Source organism: Molothrus ater, chromosome 3 (assembly GCF_012460135.2).
Source record: "Molothrus ater isolate BHLD 08-10-18 breed brown headed cowbird chromosome 3, BPBGC_Mater_1.1, whole genome shotgun sequence".
In the NCBI taxonomy this organism is placed as follows: Eukaryota; Metazoa; Chordata; class Aves; order Passeriformes; family Icteridae; genus Molothrus; species Molothrus ater.
The window spans coordinates 56,947,329-56,960,258 of NC_050480.2; the positions used below are offsets into that span (position 1 = coordinate 56,947,329).

A 12,930-nucleotide genomic window follows, 5' to 3' on the forward strand; every position below is an offset into this window, starting at 1 on the left:
GCATCTTCTCAAATTTAAATTGGAATTTTTATATTTATAATTAGGAGAGCTTGGTGAAGTGAGAGGCTTGATGGTGTATTTTTAATTCCATCTGTTATCATTACAACAGTTCTCTCAATGCATGTCAGAGGGCTCTGCTTCCCTTGCCCAGGTCATCAAGGCTGGCATTTGGGAGTTTGATCCATGAACCAATTGCATGAAATGATTTCTCCTGCGTAAAATCACACGGTCTCTTTGTTTGGGCTGTGCCTAGCAAGGCTTAGGTAGAACAGAGCTGCTCTGTCTAGGAGTGCTTGTCTGAGCAAAAACAATGTTATAATTTGGATCTGACAGTGAGTGACTTCAGTGCCTGGTCTTGGAATTACTGCCCACTTTTTACCCAGGCATTTGTAGGTAGCCTGGCTGGATCTTACCTCGCAGAGAGCTGGATGCATAACCAGCTTCACCAGACAATATTTCCAGAAGAATACTCAACTATGTGGAGGGAAGGGTTACGAGAATAGCAGGGCCCAGATGAGTCTGTACAAATGGCTGGGCCAGAGACAGAAGCTTTGCTAGTCAGCAGCACAACACCTTGGGAAACGTCCCAAGGAACCCCCCTGCCTGGCAGAGTCTACACAGGCCCCTCTGGGCTGGCTGTAGAGAGAAGGGTGGGAAATGGGGAAAACTGGCCCAGTCTGGATCAAACTTTTGTAGTTCAAGGGAAACTTTTCCACACCATTACCAACTGTTTAAATAAAACTGTTGGAAAAGAAGTGATGTGAGGGGATTTGGGGTGTGTTTTTAAGATGCAGCCTAATGCCTTAGCTTCATCCACATCCCAGGCAGGCTTTGACTTCAGTTCCCTTGGCTCCAGCTGACTGCACATTTCCCCCTGCTGAGGAAGGTCGCAGGGCCTGGCTCTTAGCGTGGTGACTGCTGTGCACGTCTGTGTCCCTGTTCCCCTCCCCAGTTCCACATGGAACTCCTGCAGCTGGAGAGGCAAAGGTCTGCAGTGGGGTGGTGCTGTGCTTGGCTGAGGGTGACGCAGCTCTGAGCGGCCAGGAGAGGAGCTCTTGTTAACTTGGTGTAGATGTTCCTGATGGAGAAGAGAATGAAGCAGGAGAGGAGAAAGCACATCTGTGTGATGCGGGGAATGGTCTTGAAGTGCTGGTTTGCAAAGCAGCTTTCACAACTGCTCAGGCCAGTCTTGGTCTGTAGTTGAGCAGTGAGACCAAGTTCTGTTGCAATGCCTGGCCCAGAATGGCTTTCTAAGCTGGTTTATTTTTTTCAGAGTGTATTGTGTCTTTAATTTTTTTTCCTTGTTGTCTATTGCTTTCCAGACAATTTTTCACTTTTTAAAAACGTCTTTTAAATGTTACCTCCACTTAGGCTTTTCTTTCTGATGGAAGGCTGCTGTTGTCAGTAAAAGGTATGGGAGTAGCTGGTATCTATCCATAGGCAGGACAATGTACCACTGGAGCCTAATACAACTGCATTTATTTGAGGTGCCTGCAATGAAGCCTAACTGAAGTACTATAGGTCTTCTGTGGTAAAAAAAAAAAAAAAAATAGCTGTTTTGGCCATAGACACTGTATAGTATGGCTTTCCACAGCTATTCCCAGTGCATAATTCTGTAATGAATGCTTTTTCTCTTTTGGATCACTGCAAAACTATGGTCAGGTGAAAGTGTGTTCCCTGATGGGGAGAGGTTTTCCTTGGGAGTGGAGGAGTGTGCAGGGTGAGGGGTGAGACACATGTGACAGAGTTTTCAGGAAAGCTGTTCCTTTACTGCTCTATGGCTCAATGTGTAGACATTCCTTTTTCATAGTGTACCCACCTATTTTTTACAGATCCTGGTTATGAAGCTTTGCTCATGTGGTGCCCAGCCATTCTGCACTAAACCCATGTGTTGCTTGTATGTTGGTAGAATTTTCCACCTATGTTTACTGTTTAAAAATGCTTATTATTTGAGGAACTGATTTGCCTAACTAAAAAAATAACCTCAAAACTCCCCAAAAAATCTGAAGGGCTGTGGCCCATAGGGGCTGTTCCAGACAACAGGAATGCATAAGTGCTCTGACTAAGGGTTAAAAGGAAATTCGCCTTGGGTGAATTAAGGTCTGATTTCAAATGAAACCTAAAAAATAGAGCTTGCAACATGTAGTTTAATAATTTATAGAGTTAGTCTTGACTTTTGGTCAAATATCTTTGTAACTTAAGTAGCTTTGTTGCCAACTAAATATATCAGGGCTGCAGAGAGGACCTAGTTGAGGTTTTTGAGGTGGTCTGGGTGCCAAAATGCCAACCCTAGATGATATTTTAGAGCATGTTGGCGAATTTGACAGGTTCCAGAAGCAAACCTTTTTTGTCCTATGTTTGTTATCTGCCTCCTTCACCCCAGTGTACGTGGGGGTTGTCTTCTTTGGGTTCACCCCCGAGCACCGCTGCTCCAGCCCCGGGGTGGCTGAGCTGAGCCAGCGCTGTGGCTGGAGCCTGGAGGAGCAGCTGAATCACACAGTTCCCGAGTGGGATGGCCACGGGGCCAGCTTCAGCAGCCGCTGCAGGAGGTACGAGGTGGACTGGAACACAACAGGCATCAGCTGCACCGACCCCCTCGGCAGCCTGGGGGGCACTGGGGACCCCGTCCCCCTCGGGCCCTGCCGGGATGGCTGGGTCTACGACTCCCCAGGGAGCTCTATCGTGACAGAGGTAAAAACAACCCCCTTCGTCCTGTCCCCTCTGTTAAAGACCAGGTGAGGGCTGGGGGAGAGGGTTGGTGGAGCCTTGGCTGTGTTAAAATATGCCCTGCTTACCTGGAGGAGGGATTGGCTCTTACTGTGAACTTGCGCTTGGGAGTTTACGAGTCATCGTCCCTCTGTCCTTGCTGTGAAGTGCTGCCTTGGCTGCTCAGGAGGCTTATATCTCCAGCTGGGGAGCAAAGCATATTTCAGCAAATAAATCCCCAGGTAGATAAAGTCCAGTTCTGAATGAAATTCCTGTCACATGAGAGGTCCAATTGGTGAAGGTGTGTAAACAGTGCAGCTAGCAGTGCTGCAAACAAAACTGGCCAATGTAATGGTCTTGATTTCTCACCCCCCCCCTTCCTTTTTTCTTCTTTCTTTTTTTTTTTTTTTTTTTAATGAATAATGTCTTTTAAAGTTGGTTTTAAATAAAAATTAATTGCAGTCAGTGTGAGGAAAGGTATTGCTTCCCACAATTAAACAACCTAAGTCAGGAAGAAACTGTAGAAACTGTGTTTTTGGAAGGGGTGTGAATAAACTGAAAGTGGTACCTTAACTACATGCTGTACTTTTAGCACTTCAGGTGCTTTACCTTAAGGAAGAAACCAGTTACTGGGATAACAAGCTTGAACTCATCATAGAAAGTGCCACCAAATGTTTAGAGGCAGTCAGGATTCTTTCCCCTATATGTCTAATGCAGAAGCAGTTAAAATCTGTGTTTGAGCAACTTCAGCATTCATAGTTTTGTAAGAGATTGGCCCTGGATATAAGGGGGTGCACTCTAAGTGTACTTCTTTCAGCAGGTTATGGGCTGTGAGATATGAAAGGGAGGAAGTGAGGCACCTCAAATGCAGGCTGAGCCAGGCCTTCTATGCAGCAGCAGCTCAGCAGCACATCTCACTGGAAAATGCTCCAGCAGATCCCGTGGTCAGATGCCCCCGTCATCATCTCCTGAGGCTGTGGGAAGCTGAGCACTTGCAGTCTGTGTGAGCTTATGCAGTCATGCTCTCACATCAGCAGTCTCCCCTTTCCTGCTGAAGGGCTGCAAGGCCAGGCCCATGGGCTGCTTCCTTTATGGGGTAACCAGATGTATCACATAACTCTGCATTTTGTCAGTGAGTTCCTTGTTGTCACAGTTTCTGTGAAACTTCTCAGGTTCTGATATGTTGTCCCTTGCTCTGATAGCTAAGAAAAGGATAGTGCAGTGTAAATCGTGTTATTTCAAAGCAAAAGTTTGCATATGGAAGAAGGTCCTCATGGGAAGTCCCATAAGAGCATCAGAAGAAATATTTGGGTTTATGTTAATTATGGATGCATAGATTCAATTAAACCCAGCTACCAGGAGGAAGGGAAGGGATTCTCAGTCATATTAGGAGAAGTTTTGGCAATTAATTTTTCTCTAGTAGCTTTTATGTATTTCTACCAGTAAGGTAGGACAAGACTAGATGGCAAATGTATGTCGGTATCCATGCGGTACAAAGCTTGGTCGTGGATAAAAAATGTCTGCTCTCCAGACACATGCAACAATGTAGCTGAGCTAAAGACTAGAGCAGAGAGAAAATGCTGTGGTCTCAGGGCAGATGCAGATACTTCTATCCTCCTCCAGAAAGCCAGTGCTCCATGGGACCTGGGACAAGGCAGGCTCCTGAAGGCATCTAAGATGCTTCTAGTAAAAGCATCACACTTGGTGGTCTGTGGGGAGTAATCTACCATGCCAGGGTATGAGGCAACAAGAACTGCTTAGAAATGTTCACCATCAGCCACAAAAAGAAGCTGTTTGAAAAACTCAGGGTGATTGTCAGATCCATGCTGATTTGATCAATGAGGGCCAAGACAGGTTGGGGTGCCAGTTTTGACAGATAATAACTCACTTATGCTCTTTCCAGAAAAGAGAGATGAGACATGAGTGGGAGATGCTAGGAAACTGCTCAAGGGCTTTTTCCAGTTTTTAATGTTGGACAATTAGTTAAGTTAGTAGGATTTCTGTGTGCTGGCAAAACAGGCAGAAACATGACCCATTTAAACAAGTTTAAATCTTTAACTGCAGAAACATGACCCATTTGAACAAGTTTAAATCTTTAACTGAAGTGAAGGAGAGTTGTGGACATGAGCCAGCTCCTCATTTCACTCTTTTGTCTCTGACTGTGGTTGCTCCTTTAGTTTGACCTGGTGTGTGAGGACTCCTGGAAGTTGGATCTCTTTCAGTCTTCTGTGAACGCTGGGTTTTTTATTGGCTCCTTAAACATTGGCTACATTGCAGACAGGTATGTGTGGGCTGACAGCAAAACCCTCTGACCTCCCTTATCAATGTTCAGCAGCCAAACCTAGATAAAGGTTGTGCAAGTGATACATCTCTGCTCTTCTGAAAATAAGGTCATCCCCTGGACCTTCAGTGGCAGCATGAGCCAGTATCCTGCCTTTTAGGTTGTGCCTGGTGGTTAGCACAGATCTGCTCAGAGAGCCCTGCAGAGCACATTCTATTTTAGAATTGTACACTCCAAACTTCCTACTGTGCTGTATCAGAGCCCTCAGATGTTAACCAAGCCAGGAAATGCATGGTTTGGATCTCCCACTTAACCTGCCACACTCTGTGTGGCTGTAGCTTGGAGAAGCTTAGAAAGAGTTGTTGCACATTGCCAGATGTGTGCAGCAGCAGTCACTGTGAAAAAAGAAGATAGTCCCTCCAGCTCCCTGTTCAGAGCCAGCAGAGTCAGACTCCCTGGCTCAGGCACCTGGGGTTAAAGAGAAACAAATGCCAGTACTCGAGGGCCTGTTTTCCCCCTTGTTCCCCTAGGACTGTCAGCACAGCAGGCTCTGAGTTGCTCCATCTGAGAAATGCAGCCCACTCACAAGTAGATCCATACATTACTACTGTTTTGAAGGTTAAGATTGTGGTGAATAAATCCCTTATAAATCTGGTGCATGTGGAACCCTTACTTATTTTTCAGTCCCAACGTAATATGTGTAAACATGGGACTATTTTTTTTTTCCTTAAAGTTTTTGTGGAATTGCTGAGCAACTGGCACAGTAGCTTTTCATGGCATAGAAAAGCAGATAAGTGAATAATGGGCAAAAAAACCCAAACGTGTCTCTATATTGCATAGCAAAATTGTTTTTTTTCCCCCTGAATATACACAAAGCTCTTGCTAGTTTAAAATGCTTCCATGACTAGTGGTTTGCTTCATGCCTATCACTTTCCAACCCAGGTTTGGCCGTAAATTTTGCCTTTTAACAACAATCGTTGCCAATATAGTGTGTGGGCTCCTTCTGGTCTTCGTGCCCAGCTACGTGTGGATTGTCATCATCCGGTTCTTGCAAGGGCTGGTCAGCAAGGGCTGCTGGACTGCAGGCTACATCCTGGGTGAGTGCAGGACCTGCTCCCAGGAGAAGGTCTAGCTTCTATGCTAGACTAGCTGCAGATGATGAAGGAACAAAACTCAACTCCAAAAAACTTGAAAAAGAAGCCATTTTAAAAATGCCCCCATGGTATTTTATTAAGAAGTTTTCTCCCTCTTTGACTCCTTAGGATGTTTTCAAGCACTGTCATTAGGGAGAAACAACAGTAGCCTTCAAAGCTCAAGCAAGTGGTGGTGTATTAGGGCTCTTACCTCGAGATAGGCTTTCCCCTATGGTGCAGCTCACCCTTGCAGATCTGTCTGGGCCCCATGGCTCCTCTTCCTTCCATCAGGCTCTGGCTAGGGAAGGTAACCAGGCAGTCACAGCCCCTCTGGTCAAGGTGCAGACAGGATGGGGACAGAGGAGGCCATTAAAGAAGCAGGCAGAGGGTGGGAAAAACTTGAGACATTTTTATGACACAAGGAGGGAAACAGAGAACATAAAAATAACTGAAGAACAGCATGTATTTGCTGATAAGAAGGCGAGGTATTTGTGTACCTGTGTGTATGCACTGGGCTGAGCAGAGGCCAAGCCATGGAGGAGCCAGCCCGTGTGGATGCCTCTCTCTCCCAGTGCCCTGCACCAGCTGTTTCTGCTGGTGAGGCACAGCTGGGTGGCCAGGCTGGGTCTGGGACCATCTCAGGACCTCTTTCTGCTTCAGGGTAGAGCTGCCTGGGATTTCTCTGATTTTTCAGGAGTGGAGTTCAGCCTCTTGTCCAAAATACCCAACTGCAAGCAATCACTGAAGCAGCAGATTAAGTATTTTAAAAGCTGACCCACAGAACATTAACTGGGTTAGGGTGGCGGGTGGCTCCAACAAATATCTCTGAGAGATATGCAGTTCATTGTGATAGTGGTAAAAATGTAAAAGTCAGTGCCCTAAACTTCCATTAAATCTTTCATTTTGGGCAGCTTGCTAATTCAGTTATCCAGATGTCTGATATAAATAAAAGCACCTACAGACTGTCTTCTGCTAAGACATGATTATTCCTTCCTGTGCATTTCTGGGTGCTTGCTTGGCCTCTTAAATCTTTTCCTGGCATGTATGAAAGCTCTATCCCTTCTTCTGGGGAACTTGAACCTGTTTTAGAACATGAAGTCCTTTTCATGACAATGTTTTCCCCCATCCTGGTATTTTCTCTCTGTTATATCTTGTTACTCCTGGAATCTCTTGAAACTCTCTTATGCAAAAGATCATGAACCAGCCCCAAAGCTCCCTTAAATTTGTATCTTCTCCCTGAGGGTGGCCAATACTAAATGTCCAGGGAAGGATACAAGGACAGAACAACCTTGTTATCCTGCTCATGTACCCTTCAGCTGCCTCTGGCTCAGTGCTGCTGAGCCTGTCTTTGCAAGAGATGTCTTTGTGCATCTTCAGCTGAGCAGCATTAGCTAATCTGTGGCTCCAAAACTCAGCAGCTCATTTGGCTGCTAATTAGTTCCTTACTGCTGTTTTTCTAATGAATTTGCTTTCTTGAAGTCACACAACTGGATGCAAAATGTGCTTGTGCCTGCCTGCTGGAATAGTTACTTTTAACTCTGTATCCACAAGATACAGAGACCCACAGATGTGTGGCTCTGTGCTATGGTGTGGAGTAGCAAAGAGCAGACGAATAGTGATCCCACCCTGGCCTGGGAGCTCAGAGCCATCCTGTGACACAGGTTTTCCTTATTACTTGGAGTGAGAAGCAGGCTGAAAGCCTGTTCTTTGTAAACAAAATATTCAGCTTTGTTATTGGGTTGGAGACATAATGTATGTTGGCATTAGATTTCACAACAAAATCCATCTGTGCACTGTGACAAATGCCTGACTTACTCTGAGATCTCTGCAGCAGAAGACACTCCTGGATGCCTCAGGCCAGTGCACGGCCAGCAGCAGTGTTTTCCTCCCTGCTGGAGTCTGGGTGCCGGAAAAGTGCAGCAGGGGGTTTTGTTGGGAGGCATTATGCCGGGAAGCCTGTGATGACCGAGGTTTCTCCAAGGAGTTACCATAGCATTGGTCCTGCAGCGTGCCCCTGGGTGGTTCCTGCTCTGTGGGGCAGGCATGGCGCTGACGTGTCGCTGTGCACGCCCGCAGTGACAGAGGTGGTGGGCCCGCAGTACCGCAGGATGGTGGGGATCCTCTACCAGGCCGCCTTCTCCGTCGGGCTCCTGCTCTTCGACGGCCTCGCCTACGCCCTCCCGCACTGGCGGTGGCTGCAGCTCACCGTCACCCTGCCCACCTGCTTCCTCCTGCTCTACTACTGGTGAGTGCCCTTGCGGCGCGCCTCTGCCCACCACCCAAAAATCCCAGCTCCTCCTGCCTCCCAAGGGTTGGCACTGGGAGGAACAGGGCGCTCCTTTCTGCTGCACACACCTCTTGGTGCAAAGAGGAGGCTCCCGGCAAAAAGGAGAGGGAAACAGGACTCCTCAGCAGCTGAGATATTGTTGAATCTTAGCCTGTGCACCTCATCCATTTCTAAATCCATTTCTTGTGTTTAAAAATCAGACCACTTGGAAAAACACTGTTGGAAAATTGGACTAGTAAAATTTACTCCTTTCTTTAAGCAATTCATAAATGAAAATAGGTGCCTTGGCATAACTTAATTGTCTTACACTGAAAATATGATTATTCACAAACTGTCTAATGCTAACATAACTGTAACAGGCTGTTAGCATGTTCTTTTAAGGCAGAGAAATTGCAGTTTTGTGGTCCAACTGAAAAAAAACAGCACTTGGGTACTTCTTTATTTTAGTTTCTCTCTTCTCTTTTTAATAAATATTTTTTGGTTTGAGTGCTTTGGATTTGAGAAATTGTCTGGATGGGTCAAGGGGTTAGGAACAGTAGAAAGAAATTTGTTGCCTTCTTTCTCCATATTTTTGAATTGGTAATTAGTACTTCTTAACCTGTATTGACAGAAGTGAAAAATGGCTCCCTAAGAGGAGCTGGTTTGTGGTGAATGGGTTGGATAAGCTGACAGCACTACTCTCACTCAAAACTTCTCCCTGATTTATCTTTAGTAAACTCCTCTTTGACCAAAGCCACTGCCTCCTCTTCCAGTCTCAGCCATGGGATATACTACTTTTCCTCACTGGGGGAGTGGGAAGTATCACATGAAACCCAACCAACCAAAAAAAAAAATCCATCTACCTCTATTTAATCCCTCCAAAGTCTCTACCCATGGGAGAATAGGTAGGCTTTATGTTTTGCTGTATAATGGCATCCACTCGCATTGTAGGTGCCTCCCAGAGTCTCCCAGGTGGCTGATATCTCAAGGAAAAAATGACAAAGCTATGAAAATTGTCAGAAATATGGCTAAAAAAAATCAGAAAAAGATGCCTTCCCATTTTAAGGTGAGCTCAGGGTTTGCTTGTACGTGCAAGTAAGCATCATGACAGTACCTTGCATCAGTTCACCCAGTGAAATTTAATGTGCTATGTACTGGCTCTTCCATAGGATATCAAATTTGAAGAGGAAGATTGTGGAAAGCAGAATCCCTCACTGATGGACCTTTTCAGGACACCACAGATAAGAAAAAACACACTCATTTTGATGTACAACTGGTAAGAATGTAGCACTAGACAGCTAGTTTTGGAGCTCTGGATTTGATCACTCCATCAGGACATGGATGTCTGCTCTCTTACTATCTAACAAATCCAGGATGCTCTTCTCTGCCCAGGTTCACGAGCTCCGTCCTCTACCAGGGGCTTATCATGCACATGGGAATGGCTGCTGAGAACATGTACCTGGATTTCCTCTACTCTGCACTCGTTGAGTTCCCAGCTGCCTTCTTCATCATCATCACTATTGACCGTGTCGGGCGGCGCTACCCCTGGGCTGTGTCCAACCTGGTGGCTGGGGCTGCCTGCCTTGCCACAGCCCTCATTCCAGAGGGTGAGTCACCTGAATGAAACCCTCTGGGGTCCCACCGTGTCCTCTGGGACCTCTGTGCTGCTTTGTGAGGGTCCCTTTGCCACTGTTCATGAGTCCTCACTGTTCCCGTTCCCTCACTCACACGGGTGAAACAAAAAAAACCAAACATCCCTTAGAAACATTAACTGACATGGGACTAGAGGTCCCACACAATAACACTGTTGTGTCAATTGACACCTGCTAAATCACTGGGATGCTTTTAAATGTGTTGAATGTATTTTCTCTGCAGACATACATTGGTTAAAAGTGATTACTGCTTGCATTGGGAGAATGGGAATTACAATGGCTTTTGAAATGGTGTGCTTTGTAAACACAGAACTGTATCCAACTTATATCAGGTAAGTGCATCCTCTTCCCAGTTGACATTTGGCCTGGAAACAAATAGTTGAGGCTGATGTGTATGTTATGTTTTATGCTAAATTCAGTTATCCTCAAATGTTTCAGAACTACACAGGTACTATTGAACATAACGTAGGTGAAGCACAATTAAAATGCTTAAAAAGGTAGTTTAATAAAGAAAAGAAATGTACTTTTAGACAAGGGGAAACTCACATGACTGAAATAAAGGGAAAATTTGGGAGAATTTTCACCAGGGTGGGTGAGGGATCTGAAGTTCCACATAGTGCCTGGATCTGTCCTATGTGAGGGTGAGAGTTGTGATCCATCCCCTTCCAACTGCAGTACTCTGACACTAACATGATCCCTTTGCTGCCAAACCAGGAACCTTGGGGTGATGGTTTGCTCCTCTTTGTGTGATATTGGTGGAGTCATCGCCCCATTCATTGTCTACAGACTGGTGGAGATCTGGCACGATCTGCCACTGGTTGTCTTCAGTAAGTGCCACCTTCCCTCCTTTGCCAGCCCCTTCCAGGGTGCAGTGGGGGACCCAAGTTCCAAAGGGAGGGAAAAGCCACCAACGCAGCTGCTTTAAGTTCAACAGAAGCCCCCTGCTCTCTACAAGGCCTTAGCCTTCAGTTTATGACAAGCTGGAACTTGTTTATGCACTCATGTCTCCCTTACCCCTATGATTTCTGCTTGCATTTTAAAGGAAGTTTGAGTCAAATACGTGTTTGACACATGGCAAAGAACTCATAAAAATTTTGATGAGCTTAATATTTGATGGATGAAAAGCTGATTTGCTGCTCCTCTGTGAATTATACTGTCTTTGTCCAGCAGTCAAATCCTAGAATTTAATGTAATTCCCTATTTAATGGAGCACAAGTATGGCTGTTATGCTTCAGCTTTTCTGACACTTTGTCAACTGGCTCTTCTCCAACTACTTGGAAAGTGGCTGGTAAATAAATGCAAGATAAGTTTTACAGACTAGTGACCTGAACTCTCAGGTCAGGGCCTGCAACACTTTTATGAATCTTTAGGTCAGCACATTATTTTCAGAAAAATACCTTGAATGGCAATATGCAGATTTTGACTGACAGGACATCTAGAAGGTTGCTTAGTAGTTTTAAAATACATGCCAAACACATACAAACTGGATAAGAGAAATTATCAGAGGAGAATTTGATTGTGTTGCTTAGAAGATAATACATTGAGTGTACATTTTCTAATCTTATGTGAATGGCATAAAGATGGAATGTGTTTCCTGTCATGCTCTAGCACTGAAAAGAGTTCTTTCCTCTACAAAGGAAGGATCTGCCCAGTTTGAGGTGTCCTAGTTCATGCATAACTCACAAGAGGACTTGGCTTGGTGCTGTCTCCACAGGGCAGCCACATCCTCCATTTTTGCAGCAGCATGACAGTTTTGCATATGAGGCTTGAGGTGCACACCTTGTATAAAGGACAAAATAAAGTGTCAGTGACAAGTCCATTCAGTCTGGCAGTAGCTAGTGGCTGCTAAATGCTTACAAGGTCTTTGTGCCTCTGTTTTGAAGCTGTGCTTGGCTTGATTGCGGGTGGATTGGTGCTGCTTCTGCCTGAAACTAAAGGAAGAGTTTTGCCTGAGACTGTGGAGGATGTTGAAAACTTTCACAGGTGAGTCATGATGATGAACATGTAGCAGTTTTCACTTGAAATTGGGCAAAATCCCTGTCCGGGGGGAATCCCAGGGGTTACTTGGCTGCCTTTTTTGTTTCCAATAAGTTGTTGGGTAATTTCCAGACTCTCACTGGACAGATTCCAGACTCCTTTTATCCCATGTCTACCTAAGCATCTTGAGAACAGGTAGCCTAAGCCTTTACTGGCCTGTAAATAGCTGCACTAGTCTCTCAAAAGTCCTCTCTGCAACACCATTATAAATGGTATTTGTGTTTAAAAAAATGCCTTAACAATTGAAGAGGAAAAGGGCATTCTTGGCAGCAGCTTCATATGTGGTATGTGAAGCACCAGTGTCTGCTGAGGAGCCAGAGCAAACCTAAGGGAATGTATATGGTCATTTTATTGGGGCCAAGGCAGAGCAGGTGAAGAACTTGGATGCTCCCTGAACAACTTCATTCCTGGTTGATGTTCATGTCTTATTACTCTTGCAGGCAAAGTGCTCCAATGGCCAAAAAAATCTATCTCCACGTCCAAGGATCAGAAGTAACACGTGGCTGAAGAAGGTGTAGCTCTTGCTGGGTAGTCTGCTTTAGGGCAGTAGCACAGAAATGCCACTTAGAATAAATACCCTCTCAAAATCTTGCCTCTCTTATTTCAATTTCTATGCATATCCTTTATTTACAGTGTTTAGGGTTTTCTGATGGGATTGTCCCAATTCCTGCATAGCTGCTTCCACCTCTGTACACTAAGAGAAATATATTTTAGGGCTGGGAAATTTTGTACCAGCTGTGTGGACTCCAACGTGGACTTCAAGAGGCTTAACTTGAGTATGGTAGGATCAATACCAGCAAAACTTTGTAAGTCTCCATAAAGTCTGACTTTGTTGGTTTCTCTTAAGTAGAAGCA

The 12,930-nt window shown here is 45.2% G+C and overlaps 1 protein-coding gene across 1 annotated transcript; it reads left to right on the top strand.

The window, feature by feature from the left end:
• Positions 1–2,280: 2,280 nt before the first annotated feature.
• On the top strand, positions 2,281–12,582 carry LOC118685174 (solute carrier family 22 member 2). Its single transcript, XM_036380595.2, has 11 exons — positions 2,281–2,691; positions 4,884–4,987; positions 5,930–6,084; positions 8,197–8,365; positions 9,338–9,452; positions 9,556–9,662; positions 9,779–9,993; positions 10,262–10,370; positions 10,753–10,865; positions 11,922–12,021; positions 12,516–12,582. Exons 1-11 carry the CDS (start codon positions 2,281–2,283, stop codon positions 12,580–12,582), a joined length of 1,665 nt encoding a protein of 554 aa, XP_036236488.1.
• Positions 12,583–12,930: the final 348 nt, after the last annotated feature.

Coding starts and splice junctions, on each gene's coding strand:
- LOC118685174 (XM_036380595.2), top strand. CDS start 2,281: ATGCCAACCCTAGATGATATTTTAGAGCATGTTGGCGAATTTGACAGG. Junction 8,366..9,337: donor TTCCTCCTGCTCTACTACTG/GTGAGTGCCCTT, acceptor CTCGCATTGTAG/GTGCCTCCCAGAGTCTCCCA. Junction 9,453..9,555: donor AGATGCCTTCCCATTTTAAG/GTGAGCTCAGGG, acceptor GCTCTTCCATAG/GATATCAAATTTGAAGAGGA.